Source organism: Manacus candei, unplaced genomic scaffold (genome assembly GCF_025592945.1).
Source record: "Manacus candei isolate 608988 ecotype Guabito, Panama unplaced genomic scaffold, ASM2559294v1 h1tg000023l, whole genome shotgun sequence".
In the NCBI taxonomy this organism is placed as follows: domain Eukaryota; kingdom Metazoa; phylum Chordata; class Aves; order Passeriformes; family Pipridae; genus Manacus; species Manacus candei.
The window spans coordinates 8,085,121-8,107,871 of NW_026138071.1; the positions used below are offsets into that span (position 1 = coordinate 8,085,121).

A 22,751-nucleotide genomic window follows, 5' to 3' on the forward strand; every position below is an offset into this window, starting at 1 on the left:
TAAGAAGTCCAGTCCTTCAAAGCTTTTGTAATTCGTTTTCACTTCCTTTAAAACATCTCGAGCAATAAATCCTTCAGAAATGTGTCTTCCTGGGAGGAAAGGAGGAGCCAATACTTACAAAACACAAGATTTGAAACCATTTGGAAATAAGATTTGCTACAGACAAAGCAGCCAAATGCTTTATGGATAAACGTAATTTGGATGCCAGGTGGGAGCTTTGCTTATGTGCTCAGGGTGGCACTGATGGATGGAATTGAGTTTGAGAAGGAATCATTTCTTCCTTGCTGAGCCTGGTGAGCAGGGCTGGCAATCTCATCTTGGCTTGTTTGCTGGCCAGGTTTTGCTTTATTCCTAACCATTGCAGGGGCTTGGAGAAAGTCATGGTCATTTTGTTCTGACTGTGGGCTAAATCTGAGGCAAAAATCAGTTTCTCATTGGGAAGAGAATAGAAATCTTTGGCTGTGTTGTGAGGTGCCTGTTAGAGTGAAAGCTGATTGTTTTCCTTCCCAAATAATAAAGATCTCCTTATTGACACCTATAACTTTGTGTTTTACATATTAGCTTGTTGGAAAAGGGAAACTCCAGGGGCAACTTTGCTGAGAGATCAGTTTGTCTGAGCTCTCACTTGCTTCAGGAAAAATCAGCTATCATATTCAGCTCAGTAGTGCTGAATGACATTCTAGCGTGCCTTGCCTGGAACAAGATGGTGGAAAGGATCTTCCAAACTGCTCTCCTGCTGCATTTCTAGAAGGGTCCAGAAGTGAGCAGTAGAGTAACAAAAGCTTCCTTACTGGGACCCTAAAGGTGGAGCATCATCCTGTTTGTGTCTCAAATCTCTGAACTCCTTGAAGAAAGCCACTTTGACACAGTCTTGGGAACAAAAAACCACTATGTGTCTGTCTCCAGGACAGTGGATGATCCCTGCAGCCTGTTGGTGATACAGAGACTGGAAACTACTCTCTACCTTGGAGGGCAGAGAGTAAATTAATTGTCAGCTTTCTCCTGGTGCAGGGAAGATCTGAAAACTCTCCCGCATGTCACAAGTGCCTTGCAGAGGCACAGAGACATCACCTCCCAAACCTCAGTGGGGCTGGAGGCCGCAGCCTCTGCCTGAGAAAGGGTGAGCTGCTAGAGGTGCAGTGATGTGCAAGGGCATTATGTGAACCTCTGCAGCCTCAGGGACAAACAGGTGACATCTTGGCCTCAGCTAGGATGTCAACGTGGCATCAGATTGCTCCTCCAGGGAGTGTATTTCACCTCTGCAGTGTTTCTGTCCAGAAGGTACCAGAATCAGTGCTCCTAATACAGCTTTATTGCAGTCCTGCCAGGGCACCTGCTTAACTCTTTATGGATATTGGACCAGACTTTTTTTAGAGAGGGATGACTGAATAACACCAACCAAGTGGCTCAAGACAGGTTTAACAGGTGATTAGCTAACCCCTACTAATTATTTACTTGTGTATTTAGGACTCCTGTTGCTCTTCAAGGTTCCATTTTCTGCCACACTGTCCACAGGAGCAATGAAACAAGCTCTGACCCATCACTTTTCATGCACAGCAGCCTCTTGGCATAGGGGCTGCCAGCTGCCTGATATCTTTTAGGACACTTGTCCACTCAGCTTTTTCTCTAAATGTTTTCTTAATGTTTCTCTTCTGGCCCAAATGGCCACAAGGGCTGACAAAGCAGTGGTAAATGAGTAAGTACCAGGCAGATGTAAGGAAAGATCACGTCATGCCGTTTTTTACTTATCCCCTTCCAAAATTTGTCCAAGTCAGCAGAGAAGAGAGAACCAGGGTTGTTTGCTGCCTCATAGTTTGGAAGTGATTTTGTTCCTGACAGACTCCAGTTCATGTTATGCATCTGCAGCTTGTACTCTCTCCTGAATTTAGTTGTCCCATTATCCCTTCCCACTCCTTCAGTTTTCTTGTGAAAGTGCTTGAGGTCTCTGCTCTGAAAAGGGAAAAAAAAATGCATTTTTTTTCAGGCTATGCTAGCAGAGTGTCCTGCTGCTGGCAGTCATACCCCTCTGATACCCAAGTGCAGAATTGGTGTGGCAGTGACCAGAGAGGCCTGGAGAGAGAGCCTGTCTTCTGGACTGGGCTTTGTTCTACACTGTTCATGAACATGAACTGTGTATTTTTGAAAGTCTCCTGGCTGGTGAAAAAAATTGGGCTGTGGTGCAGTCTGCCAGTGGAAGAAACCAAGCCCTTGCCGCATTAGATGCGACTGGGCAGACCTGCGATGAACACACCTGGGGGAGCGAGCCTGCTTCTCCCCAGCTCCCTCCAGGACCAGAGCTGCTTTTCAGTTGTGCAGGCATCATGGCAATCTCATAAAAGGATGCTGTGCTGGATTATTCTTGCCCTGCACTGGCTCAGAGCCCAGAAGGGGTGTTTGCTGGGCACCTGCAGCGTGCTGCAGTGTGAGCGCCCTGCGAGGGACTCGCAAGGGTGGCTTGCTAGAGGGGGCAGGGTGACCTCATTCTGTCTGCAGCCTGCAGCTGCAGAGATGGCCTCTCCTTAGCAGTTACAGCAGTCTGAGCACACCAGAAAAGCAGGCAGGAGAAACCAGTTAGATCAATGCTATAGATCATGGTTGGTTCTCTGTGGAGCCTGTCAGTTTCTTGCTGGCACCCAGGAGGGCTGACAAGCAGGGATGGAAATGAGGTAGAGACCGGAGCCCCAGAAGGGAAGGAAAAACCCAAGTTTCTTTGGAAGGGTTACCGTGGACCAGTTTCCTTCTCTAGGCTGCCTATATGAAGTCTCCCATCTGTCTATCTTGGGTCTTACCATCTAGAACAGCTTTGGATGCTGGGTGGGAGATGGCACATGGTTGAATCCAAGAGTGGGAAGCAACTGAAATAACTTTTGTGAAATGCCAGCATCGTGCTTGAGGAGGAGGAAAGGAGGGCTGGGATGTGCCTGTGGTGGAGGGGAACAGTCACATAATCTCAGCTGTGTTGAAAGGGAATGAAGAAGATGACCTGATAAATGAAGAGTGGGTTATTGAGGAGGAGGAAGCTCTAACAGGAAGAAGGGTGCAGCAATTGAGGCAAGAAGAGTGCAACTGCACAGAGAGAGAAGTGGGTACTTCCCAGAGCAGTGATAGAATTTAATAGGTGTCACTGTACAAATATTTTGAAAGCTGTATCATATACGTACATGCCAGCACACACAGAGGATGTCACTACTTTATTTGGCTTCTCATCTGCTTTCTTTTCTTTGCTCTTGACATGATAACCTCTCCCACATGCTCTCTGGCTGCCTCTACAGTGAATGCAGGGCCAAACCTGGAATGTAAATAAGCTTTGCCTCTACTTCCCCACAGTCAGAGACATGATCCCATCTGTGTTTTTTGTGAAAGACTGTTCCTGGTCTCATGGGAGCAGCTGCCATCAATATTCGCAGTCATGAGTGGGGTATGTAATACCTGTGCAGCCTAGTACAGCTGGAGGCTGGTGTCCTGTTCCTGTTCAGGAGATTTCAGTGGAAATCAAGTAACCTTGCACTGATTTGTCCTCATCAATAGTGAAGGTGAGAGATTGACTCTTTGGCAAAAGAAGGGAGTATGCTGTATGGTTTCTGGCCAAAGTGCTCAAATAGGTAGGGACAGGAATGGAAGGATACCAATAAGAGGAAGGATCCCTAAAAATAGGGAGCAGACCTGGGCCTTACTCATTTCATTTTCCAGTGCCAAAGTATAAAGGTGCATGTTTCTGATAAGAGATCAGACCATGTGCCCAGGTATCATGACCTTATTTGTCCTTTTCCCCATTCTTCCAGGTGTTCCAGTACCCCAAGGCCTCCCTTTCCAGGGAAAAGGTCTTGCCAATGCACCAGACCAGCACTGATGGTGTAGAAGACATGTCCATGCTGGGAGATCTGCATGAAGCTGCCATCCTGCTTAACCTGCACCAGCGCTACCAACAGGGTAACATCTATGTAAGTGCACAGGCTGGGCGACATCCCTTCTGGCTAATGGTTTTTGTTTAGCTTCAGGGATGCCACTCTGCATGTTAGCCTTGTTTCTTGAGTATTGTTTCATGTGGATAGGAATTGGAGGGGATTTTCTGCCTTGCCAGCTCCATCATCCCTGTGAGATACCACCCCTACCACAAGGGCCTCTTTGCATCTATGGAAGAACTTCCAAAACATGAATGCAAACCTGTTGCCTAATTCTTCTGCTTTTACATGCAATTGTGCCTTTTTTTAATTGCTCTGCTCTCCTTGCACTCAAGGCATCTCCTAATTTCCCTCTCAGGGCCTCAGGAAGGAGACAGGTGTCAGGAAAGGGACTTGTGAGGAAAAGCACACCTGGGATGAGGCATCCCTGGAGTGCTGGGACGGCACACTACTCCGTGAGACTTGGAGAGACAAGAATATATTACGAAGACTGCCTTACCTTGCTTTATTCTTACCTTCTTTGTCCATGCTGTGTGCACACAGAATTTTTCAGATTATGACAGAAAAAATGTAAATCTCTTTCTGTGTTGCATAGCAACTGTTATCAAGACAACCAGACCATGTGCACCTGTATTCCAGGAAATTATCAGTAAAGTGACCCTGTTTCTGAACCATCTTCTGCACTGGATGCAGAAATTCTCTTTTTTTTTTTTTTTTTTTTTCTGTAGGCCCCCTTGCCTGTCATCTATCAACACAGCCTTGTGACCCTGTGACAGTACCCACATGCACACACTATTTTGATGTCCCATGTCCTTGCTGCTCTTCTTATCCTGTATTTGACACATGCTATGTGTCTGTGTAGCTCTTGGCCCATTTGAATATATCCCTCCTGTTTCCTCTTCCTCACATCTTAAAATGCAGGGCAGGATTCTCTTCCTTTTCTATCTCCACCTTGTCCCAGAAATGCCACTACACCAGCACTGGGACAGTGTCACAGCAGCTATATCTCCTTAAGCCTTTCTTCTAGCTCTGATGTGTCATTCCTTCTCTTATTCAGCATTAGTTCTGTGCCTTCTCCATCCCTGCATAAAGGTGTTAAAGTTTAACACCTTTACACTGCATTTTTTGCCTTTGCATAGTGCATGAATGTCAGCTGTGCACTTCTCGTCTGAAATTTCTGGAGATGTATGAAGGGGCCTGACCTCTGCAACATGTTCAGCACTGGGAAGAGCCCCACAGTGAAGCACTGTAAGTCCCACCTCAGAGTGGGACTGTATTTGGGTATATGCTTGAGCACTCTCTGACCTAGAGGACACCAAACCATACCAGTGCTGTTTTGCATTTCTACAGCACAGACATTAATACTGCACTTACCTTATCACTCTTTTTGGCGTAGCCCAGCTGCATATAGTTTTCATTCAAGCAGAAATTGAGAATGTCAGCTGTAGTGCCACCTAATGACTTGCAATGCTCTGTGAATACCATGAATGGTGCAGGGCTGCAGTTCATTTAGTATCATCCTCAGCAGTCTCCACAGATAGAACATAGGAGGCTGAAGTTGCAGCTGAAGCTGTGCTGAGAGGAGTTATGCCTATCAGTCAGGGACAAAAACATTTGGAAGAAAATCAGAGAGATCAGAAGTAGGTGAGAAATATAATTTTCTGGAAAACAAAGATCACCTGTAGGAATGGGTAACCTGGAATACTGATAATTAGTATTAAAAATAAATACATAATAATAAAAATAATTAAATAGAGGATGGACAACTGAGAACAGGAAGTGGACAGCTGCTGTGAAAAAGTGCAGCTCTGAACTGTATGCCTAGAGGCATCCTACCATGAGCTCCTAAAGGTGATTCTTTCTGATAGGGAGTGTAAGTAGCAGTATATTTAGACTAGTGTGATAGTGTGATTGATTTACTACAGCAGTAGCTTTTGTTTATCGGAATAGTATTCCGATAAATACTATTCAAGCTCTACCCAATTGTTTAAGGAAATTATGTGAGCACAGCAACAACCTGCAATTTTTAGGTGTGCATCTTCCCCCTTCATTCTTGCAATTCCTGCATTCTTTAGTAAAAGTAGACCCAACATAATGTGAGTGATGTAGAAATAAGTCAGGGGCCGTACTGCCCCATTTTGTGCTGTCCTGAGCAATCCATGCCTAATGATCCAAGTAGGATTTATTGTCTTGAGAAGTAGACATGCCACATGCAGTTTGTCCTTCTTTGGAGACTTCTTTGCTAATAGAGTAGCCAGTATGTACGTAGTTGATGCAAAATGCTACTGCTGTTAAAAACTGTGGATAGAAATTGTCGATAAGGGAATGCAGGTGATGAGGAGACTGCAACTGGAGATGGAGGAGTTTCCTAGAAACACCTTTGAAAGAGATGGCTGTACTGGAAGAAGTTCTGGAAAGTCCTTTCCAAAGGACTTCAAAGTTATCTGGAAAGGAGCTCTGTTCCTTGGGGGAGCTGAAACTAGATTGGGAAATGCAAAATGAAGCATCTGAGAGGAGAAGATGCTCTGAAGGTCTGGGAGAAGAGTTAGAATGAACATCTCTATCTTATAGTCTCTGGACAATGTCTGTTCCTCAACTGCTTGTACAATGCTTTGTCCCCAGTCCATGTTTTCTCACTCGATGCTTTCCTCTTTCCCTCCACCTGTCTGGCCAAAGATCATCTGCTTGCTTATTGCTTTTATCACCAATGAATTATATTTCTACCCACAGAGGTCCATGTCAGAGGGTCCTCAGGACTTAGTTCTATGATAGCCTGTTCATACTGATAATGCAATTTGGCCTAGGAGATTTTTTTTTTCCCTGATGATCTCTGATTGCTGCTTTAATAAATGAGTTTTAAATATTTTGGTGACTACAGTATCTTATCCATCTGGCTTCTGGCTTCAGCCGCTTGTCATCGCTGTGGCCCCAGATTTCATTTGGCAGGATGCATCTTTCTTGTCACCAAGTGTTTAATTTACAGCTTCTCCAGTGGATGCATTCAAATTCTTTTATATGTATGTGGTGACTCACAGTTCATGATTTGGAAATAATACTAGATGTTGTGCCTTACCACAAAGCTTGGCACCTACTGCAGCAATCTAAGTGTTTCCTGTATCACCTCTGCTAAGAATGGGTATTCTTGGAGTAGAGCAGTCCAAGATGTCCCTGTGAGATAGGCCACTGCTCCAGCAGCAGGATTTCAGATGGATGTTGACCATATTACAGAGCCATTGTTAGCAGAGAGGTGGCACCAATGCTCTGAACTGCAGCTCTGAGAATAACTGGATTTGAGCTGGTTGGCTGAACCGAAAAAGTCATGCCCCAAAAAACAAAATTAATTTCCTTCTGACTTCACAATATAATACATTTGAAATTCAATATTGGGCTCTAGGTACTTTATTTTAAATCTTACTACCTCTTTTTTGAACTGTGAGATTTTCAAAATAAATATTTTCAGAATAAAATGTTTAGAAAATGTAGAAATGTTTTGACTTGAAATCCAGAGCTTTGTCTTCAGCTGTCAATTTTGATTTGGTTTACAAAATGATTTAAGCTGCTCCAAACAGCATTTTTCAGCAGAAGAAAAATTATATGCTGTAGTGGTTCTTTGCACATGTATGTGCATGTGTGTGTGTGTGTCTGTGTCACACCTCTTTGTTGAGGTGGTTCTTGAACCCTCCCAAGTCCCCTCCACTTAAGACTGTGTATAGGGGGCATTGAAGGTGTCTCCTGAGACTCCTTCAGTCCTGGCTGTGCTGTTCAACTCAAGCACAGCAAGATAGATGGGTATGAAGATGGCTTCATGTTCTTAAACTGTGTAAGCCTAATTTAGCAAAGATAACAGGATAAGAATGTTATACTGTAAAGCAGCAAAATTCAGAGTGCCCCATCCATACCCAATTGTGCAGCCCCTTCCCTGTGGTTTGACATTTTTTGCCAAACTGGGGAGCTCTCTGCCGAAGCTCAACATCCTTATATAGGCTTTCTCCCTTCACCATGAGTTATTTCAGGGTCTGGCTTTGTCATGATCTTTTTATTTTTTTTCCAGGAGCTTTATTTCCTTGCTGTGTTTTGTTTTCTCCCCCTAGACAAACATTGGTTCCATCTTGGCATCAGTAAATCCCTACAAACCCATCCCTGGTCTGTACAGTGTGGATGCCATAGACCTGTACAGACAGCACCGGCTGGGTGAGCTGCCTCCCCATATCTTCGCCACTGCTAACGAGTGCTACTGCTGCTTGTGGAAGCGTCATGACAGCCAGTGTGTTCTGATAAGGTTAGAAATGAAGAACCGGCTACTCCCTCGCTGCATCACATGCCTTGCTCCCGCTGTTCCATTTTCATTGGCATCTGCCTAAATATCCACACCATCCCTCTTCTGTGCTGTGGGTGGGATGGTCATCAGCTCTGTCTGTCCTGGATTTGTAAATGAAATGTATGTTTTTTCCTAACAGTGGAGAAAGTGGAGCTGGAAAGACTGAGAGCACCAAGTTGCTGCTGAAATTCTTGTCAGCCATGAGCCAGACCTCCCTTGGGGCCCCTGTGTGTGAGAAGAGCACTTGCGTGGAAGAAGCCATCCTGGAAAGCAGGTACAGTCCACCCTCATGGGCACCCAACGTGCTGAGTCAGCCTGCTTTTGGGGGCCCCTGCCTTTGGGGGGGCCCTGCCTTCTGGGCAACCGGGCCATGGATGGAGCCAGACCTGAGTAGTGAGGATCACAGAGCTGAACGGTGTCACGTCAGGGAAATGCGAAGGTTGCGGTCTTGCCGGGATGCCTCACCTGGCTGCTCTCCCAGCTGTCCACGGATGGATTAGGCTTCTTTCCAACAGCAACATAGGGTGTGCATGGCAGCCAGAGAATTAATGCTCTACCTCTCGGTTGTGGATGTCCTCACAGTGAGTGTCTGTCGTGCTCTGATTCCTGGTCTCCTTCATTTGCCCCTGCTCTCCCCTGGCCTCCATGTGTTTCAGGCTGCTGGAATGTCTTGCCCTCAGGGGTCCCATGGGCCTCCTTGCAGCTCTCCTGCTGTCCAGGCAACTGATATCATGGAGAACATCCATGGAAGCTGTAAGGGGCCCCAGGTGGTCACAGCTGGTCTCAACTGGAGCTGGCACCAGGGAACAACCAATACCCACCTAAACCTTGGTAGGGCATCAGGCAGGCAGGGAAGCACATGGCAGCTAGATCAAACATGTTTGGGAGAGAAGTCAGGAGCCATGAGGGGATGGAGACATGCTTTGGGGGAAATCCTTCATGCTGAAAGAGGTCCTGACACCCCTGAGGGACCATGGCCCATGCAAGGGCAGGGACACCCCTGAGGGACAGGTGACCCACACTGGAACAGGTACACAAAGGAAAAAAGTGTCAGAAAAACCTGAAGAGGCAAACCGCAGCTGAGGAAAAGCATTAAGAGACAAAAAGAAGCAGAGAAAACAAGGAAGTAGAGTGACAGAGAGAAATAGTCCTGTGTGTGCGTCCCCAGGTTCCTGTGCTGCCTTGGGGGAATTTTGAGGGACTGGGTGTAACCTGAGGTAAAAATGAAAGCTGAGGCTAAGAAAAGGAGATCAGTAGGTGTTTGACTTTAGGTAAGCCTGGGAAAGAGGGAAGAAGAATGTTTAATTCAGTGGCTGTCTTATTGTTTGTGTCCTCCTTTTCTTTAATACCTGAATTCTATTTAATAAATTAAATTAAACAAAATTTCTCAGCACAAGACTGTCTTACCTATGACTGGAGAACCTTGCTGGGGGTCCTGCAGTTTGGTATTGCCAAGGTTGAGATGGTAGGTTGGTCCTAGCTGGAGCCTGTGATAGTTGCAGAAACCTCCAGAGGAGTAAATCAGATATCTGCAACAGGATCTAATAAGAATAAGTTGGAATCCTTTGAACTGTCTGTGTGAAAGTGACTTGCATGCAAGTGGCATATTTCAGGGCTCAGAGTGTAGAGAGAAGGAATGTTTCCTGGAAGATGGTGATGCAGAAAAGCTACAGGGAACTGTGGTGAAAATAGCCTAAGCAGACCTGCAGTGTGTAGTATGGCAGCTGTGAGAGCATTGTGGGTTTTAGGATCCTTATAAGCAGAACAACACTGAGCAGAAGGGCTGTTGCCCTTGGACTTGCTGCTTGAGAGACTGTTGTTGGATGATTTATACTTTTCAGGTGTGCACATTTTACCAAGGATATAGGCAAATTGCAAAAAGCTCTGAAGTGCAGTACAGTCATGACTCAAGATCTGCAAAATCTTCTTTAAGGCAAGCAGCTTAGAAGGCTCAAGCATGCTTAGCAGTTAAGTGGTAACTTGACAGTGATCCAGAGAGCTTAGGATGGTGGATAGGTGATTCCTGAGTCTGTAAGATGACACAGCTGTGAGCTGGAGTGAAGTAAGAGCTTGTGACCTGTTCTGTGTACGTCTCTAGTGCTACGTGAGCTATTGCAATGAGAGTGCAAGAGAATTTGATTTGTCACCTTTTCGCTGAAGACGAGAAGCTGAAGACCTGGCCCAGACCCAGAAGCTGCTGCCACTCCTATGAAGCCTACTTTGTGTTTGGGGTTCAGCTTCACTTGCTCTGCCACTGGCCCTCCTCCGGTTGGCTTATGGTGGATTTTCATGCTTGCAGCCCAGCACATACCAAGGAACAATGCTGGATTCTTTCTCAATTTCAGGCAGCATTGCAAACAAAGTGTTCCATCAGCTTTCTATCACTTGCTTGTGTTGTAACATTCAGGCTTGGTGTATTTCTCATAAATCAGGCTCTGAAAACTCCTTTGGCACTTTTTTTCTTTCTTGAAAATCTCCATTAGTTCATTAAAAATTCTGCTAACTTTCAGCTTTTTTTTCTTGCTTGCTTCACTCTGAAGTTCCCTTCTCCATGTTGGGTGCCACTGCTGACAGCATAGCCACCTTTCCTGTTATTCATCCCCCCAAGTCTTCAAATCTTCCTTTTTTGTCATCAACTGTGCATCTCAATATTGAAGCTGCATATGGTGCACTATTTCTAAATTCCAGACTTTGCTTTCTGCTGCTCCATTGAAACTGGTCCCCATCATTTTGAATCCTGGAGCACACCCTGCCCACATCCAGCTGAGCAACCAGCATCATCTTCCTGATGTGCTGCTCCTCCTCACAGTTTGCTGCTGCACCAAGTGCCACGTTGTGATGTGCTGCTGGTGTGGGCAGATTGCTTGGCCCAGGCATCTGCCCTCATTCCCGACTGAACCAGCTCACCCTCGCTGCTCTGCCTTGCAACTGCTGCCAGCCTCAGACACGCATCTGCTTATTTTCTTCCCTATGTCTGAAAGGCGTCAGCACTTATATACGTGAGCCCATTGCCAAACTAAAATGTAAAGATATTTCCTTGTGTTTTTCTTATCTATTTTAACATGATTTACAGCCATAAAGATTGGCAGGCTGGTTCCTGCACTCTCACTGCAACTGTGGTGGTCACATAACATAACTCTGTCCTCCCTTTTTCTGGCTCTCCCCATTAAACTGGTTGATTCATGGCATTGGTTTGCTCAGTGGGATATTCCTGTGCAATGTCCTTATTTACATGCTTGTTTTGGAGTTGTGGGTCTTGGAGTTCAGATTCTCCAGGGCAAGGAACTTACCTCCTTACAAATTTCTCTAACTGGCATTTCTATAATTGCAATGTGTTATAACAGAGTAATTTTCATTTTTATGCTTGTTTCTTGGAGGTGATTGTTTCAAGAGGTAAGTTATGAAAATACTCCCTGAATTTTCCTGAAGGTTGTTGAGTGTTTCCCCCAATCACAGCCCTCCCTTAGCAAACACTTGCAAGACCTGAAGCTTTCTGCAAGCTCCAGTGGTGTCTTTTGATGCTATATTTATAAACTTGTAAATAATCCCATATCCGCCCCAGTCTCCAGTGGAACTGCACAGTAGATCGATAGAGATATTTAAATGCCAATACTTCTCAGGGTAATAATGGTAATAATTTTTGTTTAAACTATATATGTTTTAAAATTAGACATGACAATGTGCAGGCTGTTCTAGTAGCATCTCTATGACCCCTTGCTTGTCAGGCCTCCAGATTATTTTAGAATTGACCAAATTGCAGAAATGAATATTTTTAAACCTGAATTCAGCATGTCAATTTGAGTGGCTTAGGCTTTTCCCTTTACCTATTCTGTGAAGCAAGAACCAAGCTGCATTTCAACTCACTGTTTTCCACGTTGTATGAACCTCCTGAAGACAGGAAGGTGACAGGAGACAATTTATCTTCAATTTATCACCTCTCTGATGTTTGGTGATAGATTTTTTTCAACTTTTTTTTTTTTCCTGAAGTGGATGATGTGGCTCTCTTAGAATGTAGCTTTCAAATCTATTGTGTGTGTATAGTCCCTCTACTTGGAAACCATGTGGCTTGAATCAGCCTAAGCAAGATTTAGGTAACAAGGGCTTGTGTGTTCCAGTATCAAATTTCAGTACTAAACAGATCGTTTTATTACTGTTTGTTAGTTGGAAGATGTTTGCCTGTAATTTTAATAAATGTCTTATACTGTTTTCTATTTCAAAGGCAGAAATAAAAAAGGTAGAACAAATATAGAAGTATGTGGTTTAAAGCTACAGAATGTTTGCCCTATATGTCTGATGATTCTGAAAATCACGAAAATAATACAGTCCCATTCACAGGATGCTGCTGTGTTAAGGACACAACCTGGCTGGGTCTTGCCACCTTTCATTTCCTGAAACCACATTGGTGGGGAATGCCCTTGACAGTGTGAGCACCAGCTGCCCATGTGGACTGGGGACTGATTTAATTAACTCCAATCCCAAAGGTTTAAAATTTATCTATCAGCGTGTTAAATTGCTCCTGCCATTCTTCCTTGCCCTTGAGCTCTCCTGGCTTGTCCAGGCTGGTGCTGTAACAAATTAATCTCTCGTGGCAGAGCGCTCTGTGCAAATGTCAAAAGACTGGGCACATGCTTTGTTTTAATGATATCCCACCACTAATCATATCTTCATTGCCTCATTTCTGCAGTCCCATTCTGGAGGCCTTTGGAAATGCCAAGACAGTTTATAACAACAACTCCAGCCGCTTTGGCAAGTTCATCCAGTTGCACTTCTCTCAACATGGACACATCCAGGGAGGCCGAGTAACTGATTGTATCCTTTTCTTCAGTGGACCAGGAATGGATGGAGTAAGTGAAGATGAGGAGATGCTCAGTGCGGGTCAGGAAATCCCTTGTCACAGTTTCTCAAAGCCAGTTTATAACCGTGGGAAAATTTGCAACTTAAAGAGAGAATAAGTGTTTGTTTTGTGGCTCGGCAGCACCTAACTGTAGAAACCTTTCGTCTAGGTACTGCATTAGATAGGGACATAGTTTGACTTTTCACTTTGGCAATCTCAACACATGTTACTTAAAACCCTGGAATTTGCTGCCACATTGATTGCATCCTGTCTGTTCCCCATAAAATTATTGCTTTATGTTAGTTCTGCCAATGGATTTGTGAGACCAAACTAAGAATCACTATATTCTGCAGAATATTTGGATGCAGAAGAGAATTATGACTCCCTGTTTTGGGCTGCCATCTCCAGTGGACCTTGTAACCCTAATCCTAGAATCAAAGAATATTTCAAGTTGGAAGGGACACATAAGGATCATTGAGTCCAACTCCCTGCTCCTCTCAAGACTACCTAAATTGAAATTGTATGCCTTAAGAGCATCATCCAGATGCTCCTTGCAGTCTGACAGGCTTGGTGCCATGACCACTTCCATGAGGAGCTTGTTCTGGTGACAAGGACAGTGAAGACTGGATATAGTCAAATTATGTTGTGCCATGATGACTTTCTTCCCTGTATGCCCATGGAGCTCTCTCCCAAAGGATTAGACCTATCTTTTGTCTACATGAGGCAGGTAAAGCTGCCTTGGCTACATTTCTTGATGGTGATGTTCAAAGCTGCTGATGACTGCAAACCACACCAGTTTCCACTGGAGTAGCAGCCAGATGAATTTACTACCATTGTAAATAACAGGCTTGCATTGTTTAGTCTCTGCTCTCTGTGCTGTCAGTAGATTAAAGATAGTGGTCTCTTGCAGAAGCAATGAGAACTGATGCAAGACTTGCTGTGAGCAATACAGACTTTCAGATTAGAGTAGACTCTAATCTTTCTAGGTGTTCCTAATGTGGCTCATCCTTTGTTAGGTTGCCTATGCTCTATCTGACTCTGCCCTTTTAAATATTTCTTTGGCAAATCATACCTCCTTGGAAAATGAGTAGAGAGGATGATCCGAGATGATGTTTAGGACCACTCTTCACCTACTTCACAAAGTGTCAGTTATTTAATGATTTGCTGCTTGTTACAGGGTTCATCCCAATGTGTCTAGAAGATTCTTTGTCAATCATCAAGAAATATGTGCATATGTCACTTGAATGTTTTTTCCTTAACTTGCTGTTCAGATTTACTGGAAAAGGTAGGTATCCCCTCTACTGACTGCTGGGTGAGCCCTCTTCCCATAGTATGGTGTGGGAGTGCCAGATCACCTCCTGAATGATGCTGTCTTCATCACAGCGTGTAGGCCTTAGATCCTTATGTGTTACAATTGCAACTGTCCCAAATGAGGAAGAGGCAGAGGAAAAATGTTTGTTCTGTATTTATCAGAACCTCTTCTCCTATCTTTGATAAACTCTGTTCATTACAGAGAGACCCCAAGAAAAAGCTGTTAACCGAGGAGAAAGGGAAAGAGAACAAGTACCTGAAACTCAGTTCCGCAGAGAAGAATATGGAGTACAACTCCAAATGCAGGCATCTCTGCTCTGATGTAGTTTCCTTTGGACTCAGGGACTCACTGAGGAGCAGTGTCAGAACTGACAGGTTCGGTTTGTCCAGGTGCATGCTATTGAGTACAGAGAAGTCAGCACGTAGTCAGTTGCACAGCCACATGTGACAAGACCTTGATATAGAATTTATTTAGACAAAACCATCACTAAACTGGAAGAAGACCCTCTTGTACTTTGGCCCTGGAGATTTACCTGTATCCTCGTCCTCTCTTTGCCTTTGCAACCAGAAGTCTAATCTCCTTCTACTTGCTACTCTTGTATTCTTTGTTTCAGAACAGAGTGGTACACCAGAACCCTGGAGAGAGGAATTATCACATCTTTTATGCTCTGCTAGCTGGTGTGAGCGGGGAGCAGAAAGGTAATTGCATTTTATAGGATATGGCTTTGTCCTCTTTCCAGTCCAACATGTGAAGCAGGTGTAAGTCAGTTAGAGCACAGATATTTCAGGTACTCGATATGTAGCTTTTTCTTGAAGGCCATATGGTGATTTTGTGGGAAGCAGAAAGGGGAGTTGAGATAAAGAGGCTGAGGATGACAGAAATGCTATATGAGAAAAGACACTTCAGGCATTCTGAGCTGGAGGGAAAAGTCTGTGGAAAGTGATGAGGTAATGAAACTGTCTAGAGGTGAAGGAAGGGTAGAGAGTCCTGATACAGTTGCTGATGGGACCTGTTCCAGGAGTTCAAAGGTTGGATGACAGACATACTTTTACAACAAACCTTCAGTATAGATAATATTAGAGAGAAGAATTAGGAAGACCAATGATGTAGTGGAAGGACTAGAACCAAAACATGTATAGTGTCTGAACAAAGGCTTTATAGCTCAGTACATGGGGAAGAGAGAGGTGGATCTGAAAGAGGGCACAGGCTGTAGATGAATCTGCTCTGTAGTGCAGGATCCCCTCAACAGCATTTGTATGTACCTGTCCCAAGCACTGCTGAGCACTGATGGTCTTACTGAAGAGGTCAGATAGGCAGGCAGGAACATGTTACGTTGCACTCTGGTTTTGAGGGACTGGGGAATTTCTTGTTCTCTGTGTGTTAGGATAATCAGGTGGAAGATTTGGGCCTGACAGAGTGGAAGGAGTAGGGCTTCAATTTTAGGGAGTATTTACAGGAATGGCCACATAGGTCAATTCAGAGATCAAGCTAAAGCAAAGGAAAATAGTGGGGACCATGGTTATCAGCAAGTACTTAGGGAAACCATACAACACATTCTTTTCTTCAGCAAATCTGCAATTCTTCCCCATCTTCCTCTCAAAGCTGGTGTCCCAGGCTGCTTCACTTCCCGATCTGTAATGTTTTGGGTCTTGATCATCCCTGTCTCCTTTCTCCATTGATTTTTTACTTCTCCTTTGTTCTTTTCAAAATGGGGGATCAAACCTGCAGAAAGTATTTGAGATGTGGTTGCACTACAGATACATACAGAGATCAAATTCTGGTTTTATATTTAGTTTTGTGTTCCTACTAAAACTAAAGGAACTGAACCATGTTCAGTTTTTTACTGCTGCTCAGTACTGAGATGTCTTCAGAAATCTGACTGACTCTCTGAGCTCTGTCTCATGTGACGATACCTAATTTAGAGGTCATTACTGCATGTGTATAGTTAAGACTATTTTTCTCTATAGTCTTTGAGATAGATTTTTTTTTTCTGAGTCAATTCTGTATTGATAAATTCTGCAACTCTGCAGCTTGGGATTTCACTGTTCTAAATAATTTTGCATAGCCTCTGCAAGCCTTTTTACAGCATACCCTTCTCTTTCCCCCTCCCCAGTGCATTCACTGTCGAGGTGTAGCTTTTGAGGGATGTGGAATCAGTTCAGATGAACTCTCCCTATGGTAAACATACACACTTTTGGGGGGACCAAGATCATAGAATTAAAAGGTTCATTGCTAAATAAATTGTTGTCTTTGTCCTGCCTCTTTTTCTTCTGTTGCAGAGAGCCTCTCCCTCTCTGAGCCAGAGACTTATCGTTACTTGAACCAGTCTGGCTGTGTGACTGATGAGAACCTGAATGATGTAGAGATGTTCAGTAAGGTCATGGTGAGTTCAGTCCTAACTCCTGCTGAACTTTTGCGCATAATCTCATGGACTAAACATGCTGCATGGTCTAGATCTCACAGGCAGAATATATTTGCCCTAAGCCAAAACTAGGTGTTCAACAAGTCCGAAACTCAGCTCTACCTGTTTATGGTAAAAACAAGGCTCAAAAAGTAGTTTTGGGAAACAGTCAGTATGAATAATAATTTAGAAAGATGCAGAATTTTGGGGAGCCTGAGCCCCAACCCCCTCACCCCATAATGGTTCCTGGGAGCCTTCTAGATAGCCTGATGCAGGAAACCTCAAATTGACTATTAGAAGTGGAACAGTTTGTTCCGAAGGTAGTGTTCTCCAAATATATTCCAGTAAAATTGTATCACCTGTGCAAATGGCATATTCTGAAATACCGCACAGATTTCAATAGACACCTATACCTTTACCAGAGTTTATAGGTTTAGCAGGATGAATCTGCAAATTGATGTTTTATTTGATAAGTGGTTATTGGCCTGAGGGCTTTATTAATGTAAGTGAAGCCAGGTAGGCAAGGCTAGAGAAGTCAGCTTAGGATTTCAATAGCTCCTGCTTAGGCGTGATTTAAGGGAAACATCTCCTGTACAGCAAAGATTTCAATGGCAACATGGCATTTATATTTCAGCTGAGGAGATGCTTGGAGGAAAGAAGGGAACTAGAACCCCAGAGTGCCCCACTCACAGGGTGAATGCATGAAAACTAGGTCCTGCTTCTCAAAGTCAATTTATGCCCCAAGAACCATGGGTCACATGCATGCACTAAGACAGAGGGAATGTGCCATAATTCCTCATTATCTGGTAACCTGTTTCTCACCTTCTAGCAGTTAATGCTGAAAGCCTGGTTTTAAATCTTACTGCATAAATCTACTATTCTAAGCTAGAACAAAGTAAGGGGGTTATATGGATCAGAGTAAATTAAGTATATTATATGAATATGTCCTTCAGGAAAGAAAATAAGGGAGAATGTGGAAATAATCCAGTAACATCTGTAACCTGTGCTGCCAGTGTTCAGGGGCAGATTTCCTCACATAGTTGCAAATCCGTTCTTCCTGTGACAGACCAACAATGTCAGCAGCATAGTCCAACTTGAGGATGGAGCAAATGCCCACCACTCTTAGATGGCGATAGAGTAAATGTAGAAGAGAATGCGAGACAGAAAAGATCACTGAGAGATGTATAACTAGGAGAGGTGCTGTGCCATCCCATTTCACTTTGATTCATGGTGACTATAATTCTGAGTTATACATCTTACACAGACTGGGCCTGAGTGTGGTAGTTACATTGTACTTGGCTATAATACAGCCAACATTAGCTGTATGGTTTTGAACAGACTGCCATGAAGGTGGTGGACTTCAGCACTGAAGAAATCAGAGACATCTTCAAACTTCTTTCTGGGACACTTCATTTGGGAAATGTTGAATTCATGACAGCTGGTGGGGCCCAGATTACGACAAAAGCAGGTAAGTGGGACCCTAGCAACTTGGTAGACCATGCAAAGCCCCATAAGGCCCCCAGTAAAGCTCACTCCATTGTCCTTTTTCCCTCTGGTTATGCAGTGCCTTTGCCAGCAGATTCACTGACTGCAGTGAACTCTGCAAAGGCAGTGCCACAGGATACATGGCTCCAGGGCACCAGTGTGATTTAACTGGGCTGTGGCCCTCTGACCCATTAGTGCTCCCGGCTACTCTCAGACGAGTCCATGGCCCCACAATTTCTCTTTTGCATTGAAAGAGATGGAAGAAATAGGATCAGGGAGGAGTTGGAGATAAAAATAGTGTGTTAGAGACTTCCCCCCATCTTCATTTGAAGCATTTGCTAGTGTGCACTCTGTTACCGTTATGCAATCTGAGTTCATCTGGTAGAGTGAATCCCTAAACAGACAGAAGAAATAAATAGGTATCACAAGTCCTTCAAGTCTTAAGTTAGTTGCCTCTCTTCTTAACATCCAAGTTTAGCAATCCCATGCTCGTTGTGCCTTTAGGAAAACATATCTTCTCGTGCGATAAATATTTTGCTAGTGCTGAGCTTTCCACAGGACTTTGCTCTTCCTGTTGTCAGCAGAAAGTCTGACTTACAGGAGTATCTGTGGCCCAAAATGGATGCTGACTCTGCCTCAGACTGGGTATATGAGCTTACAGCTTTGGGTATGCCCAGTAGAATTAAGTAAAGGGGGGTGTGTTTTGTGCTGGAGTTTAGTCACTTGCCTTGTAGGAGTCCCTGGGATTTCCTCACTGAGCTGCAAAATATGAATCCCCCACGAGTGATGGGGATCCAGGCAAGAGAAAAAAGAGTGTCTTCCTTTGTTATTAGTGCTGAACATTGCCAGTGACCTCCTGGGCCTAGATGCCTTTCAGCTTTCTGAAGTACTGACGCAGAGGTCCATGATTCTGCGTGGGGAAGAGATCAGCTCCCCTCTCACTGTGGAGCAGGTAAGTGTCCTAGTGTATGCTACTGCTTCTGCCACTTCTGCATTTCAGGCCCTCTGTCTCCCTCTTGTATCACCCATTCCAGTTTAGGGCTTCCTGTTTCCTCAGGTATTTTGCCCTTATTGGCAGTTCAGGTCTCAATGTTGACTCTGCTTTTTAGGTTTTACAGGGGAGTTCACTTTCAAATGTCAATGCACTTTGTCAATGGTTTTAAGTCACCTTCACTCACCAGGAACTGGTCATACTTGTGTCGTGCAGAAGGTGCATCAGATTGTTTGTGGTAATTGCATGTACGCATGCTTTTACCTTGCCGAACTCCCAGGTTACACTGCATTTACTGGAAGGTAAAAGCTTGCACACAGTTACCACGAAACATCCGGCAGATGTTAGGTTGTTACCCCACAGTAGCTTCTTTCCATATCCATACAACCACAAAGGAGGACTGAAAAAAATGATACGTAGCTCTTGTGATGTTGCTGATCACTTGAGGGCACTCTTGGTGTTTTAGGTCCATGCACAGATAACTGTAGAAAATCTTCTGTCATTAATAAAATGCAAAACACTGGAAAACATGGAGTAATATTACTAGGATGGAAGATACATCATGTTATAGCAAAATGAACATCTGTAATGGAAATCTTGTGCTGGCACAGACTGCAGAGGGTTATCAATCCAACGCCTGTATTGGCAGAGAAACCAGAGTTACTAGACTTTCTCTGACGGATGTCTGTCTAACTTTCCTTCAGATTTCCCATGGAAGGAATTTCACAGCATCTTTAAGTATCCTGCTTTAGCTGCAGTGGAGTCTGGAGTTGAAAAGATTTTCCTCATATTTAGATTACCTTTGACATCCCAGCTGTCCACCTTACAAGCTTTGGCTTCTGTGAAGTTTTTCATGTGGTGTTCTCTTTTCTAAGCTAAACAATCCAGTTCCTTCAGTGCTTCCTTGTAAGTAATTTTCTAAATCTCCTTGTCTTCTGTCTCTGTTTTCCCACATCTTTCAAGAAGCGGAGTGCCCCCAGCTCAGCACCGTATTCAAGCTGAAGTCTCAACAGTGCTCATTATGGCAGAGTAGTTGCTTCTTTTCTTGCTGTGAACACACCTGCTAATATGTTGAAGCTAAGTTTTGCCTTTAAGAAATGGCCTCTTTTTTTGCATAGTCTTTGACCTTTCTTTGCAGTGAAATTGTGTGAAAATTATTTTTCAGCCTGTAGCCTGTGGTAGATATCCTCAGTATCCAGTACCACAGTTTTTCTTCTCAGCTCTCTGTCCTAAATAAGCCACATCTTTCTCTAGCAGTACATAAAGTTGGATAACAAATAATACCAGAGACAATTCAGGCAGTCCAGAACAACAGTATGCAGTTGTAGGATTTACAAGAGTCCCCCTGAATAGAGCTTTGCCTGATAGTATATCTGTTGCTGACATTTTTGTGTGTTGGACCCCACACTTACTGCTTGCAGCCCAGTGAAGTACTAAGACCACAAGAAAACTGTGATAGCTGTCTTCACTAGATAAGCCTGTTGCACTGAACACTGGGCCTGTAAAGACTATTCCTGCTGAAGCCCTCATGTGCTGCCCCCACCTATTCCCACTTGTTGTGGGAATGCGTTGATAGAGTTGCCAGGGATTTCTCATTATGTGATGGCCTCACTACCCATCTGAGCTTTGACATTTCAGTGGGTTGAATGGATGAACTGGCCTAAAGGAAGGCAAAGCTGGAAGGATGAAAAGATCCTTTGAGAATCTCATTTGAGCCGTATTGTAGGGAAAGTGCTTTGCTTACAGCTGGATGGGGAGGTCCTGGAAAATGAGTTCAACTTAACTGTGTAGCCAGAGATACTACAGAGGCATGGCCTTGAGGGCATTCTCAGTCCCAACTAATAAGACAGATCATCTGATGGAGAGAAGAAATACCCAGAAAATATGTGTGTGCCCATGCTTTGAAATGTTCTCTTCTGTGGAGAAGGGAGATTGCTCTGTGCCGACCTTGAGCTGCTGAAGAGGAGATAGTACCCAGGAAGAGAAAGGAGGAGAAAAACAGTGAGGCTGGGTGAAAAGGAGGATCTGCTAGGCTGGGCCTCAGAAGCCTCACTGAGGGGCTGAAAGGGTTCAGAGGCAGTTGACCTGTGTCATTAGCAAAGCAGAACACAAGAGTTTGTGTTATTTAGGGTTGCAAAACTAAGGGGATGAAGGTGCCTTTAGAAGATCAGTCATTGCTGTCTGGCCTACTGAAGGAATTGCCCTGGTGTCACAGGCGAGACAGAGGAAACAACCTGTAATCTATTTACCGTGGTTTATTTATTAAATGACAAGATTAAAACTTTTACCCTACTTCATTATTTCAAATACTTGCTCACTCACCCCTCAGCATTACGTTCTCTAGATGTCAACTTCCTTTCCCAGTTGGGAGTGTGCTGCTTGTCCAGGAGGGTCAGGCACAAATTTGTATGGGTTCGTATTGTGTAGTTGCAGTTACCAGGCTCAGGAACTACTAGCCAAGGTTCTTGGGCATACCCTGACATTTATCTCCGTGTCTCCAATCTCCAGGATCTTTCCCCACTTCCAACATCTTTCTTCCAGTCACAATCTTTGCCGTCTTCTCTCCTGGCCCCTTTTTCTACTCCCTGAGATCATGTCTTCTTGTTGTGAACCCTTATTTTTGGCCTCCTCTTCTTTCTAGAACCCTAAACTCTAGTTTCCGATTCTAAATAGTGTATATGCAGAAGGACAGCATGTGATCAGCCTCTTAATTTGTGGTTCTGTCTCATGTCTCTTTAGTAATTGGAGGATTTGAGGTGTGCTGCTTTTGCTTGTCCAAGTGTTATCGAACTTTGCAACCAGCCCATTCCTTTTACAGCTATCAGGTAGCAGGCTTTTGCTTGAGATACCAAAAGTTTGATTTTGGATGTTCATCCACATACTTACATACACCCAATTAGCTAGTGCCTGTTAGTCATCACAATTTAAGTTATTTTTTCTGCCTATGACACTTGGTTATGATCAGTGCATGGCATGTGGGGTCAACTCTAGTTGAAAAGTATTTAAATCCATGATCTTTTGGGGCACGTGTCCTGGCTGTTGGCTAGCCTAACTGGATTCAATTAGGATAATGCTGTTTGCAGGGAAGTTTTGGAAAGGGGATTTTTGAGGGCAACTTGGTGTCAGAATACTTCATTAAATCCTGCCCTACCAGTTTTTTGAAAACTGAGCAGACACCCATTTGACAGCTTTACTAGGAGTACTGAACCAAGATACCTTGCCTGTTGCTGCAAATGTTGACTCAGGTGATGCAAATGACTGCTGTGGGCTTAGTTGTGAGGTATTTTGCCACCCTCCCTGCCCCCCAGCACTTGTTCCAAAAGATGTCCCTGATTTTGCTACTTCTTTCAGCCTCTGAAGTTCAGTTACCCAAAGGTTATACATGGCTTATCTGTGTGTGGCCTGGCTATTTGAAAACTTGATACATATAAATACTGCACCATACACAGCCCGTACAGAGGCTGAGGCACCTGAAGAAGATGGGAGGAACCTGAAGTCCCACAGAGAT

General features: G+C 44.1%; 1 protein-coding gene across 2 annotated transcripts in view; it reads left to right on the forward strand.

Moving 5' to 3' along the window:
- Positions 1-22,751, forward strand: part of LOC127471245 (unconventional myosin-X-like) — a 90,810-nt gene that overhangs the window by 15,953 nt on the left and 52,106 nt on the right. The window contains exons 3-11 of one of the 2 annotated variants that reach the window (XM_051787994.1): positions 3,783-3,941; positions 7,994-8,181; positions 8,360-8,494; positions 12,905-13,029; positions 14,326-14,339; positions 14,980-15,064; positions 16,646-16,749; positions 18,106-18,235; positions 19,086-19,204. In XM_051787994.1, coding sequence (XP_051643954.1) covers positions 3,783-3,941; positions 7,994-8,181; positions 8,360-8,494; positions 12,905-13,029; positions 14,326-14,339; positions 14,980-15,064; positions 16,646-16,749; positions 18,106-18,235; positions 19,086-19,204 — 1,059 coding nt within the window. Of the gene's footprint in view, positions 1-3,782; positions 3,942-7,993; positions 8,182-8,359; positions 8,495-12,904; positions 13,030-14,325; positions 14,340-14,979; positions 15,065-16,645; positions 16,750-18,105; positions 18,236-19,085; positions 19,205-19,965; positions 20,150-22,751 lie in introns of those variants that run through there. The other variant, XM_051787995.1, reaches the window with a different exon arrangement.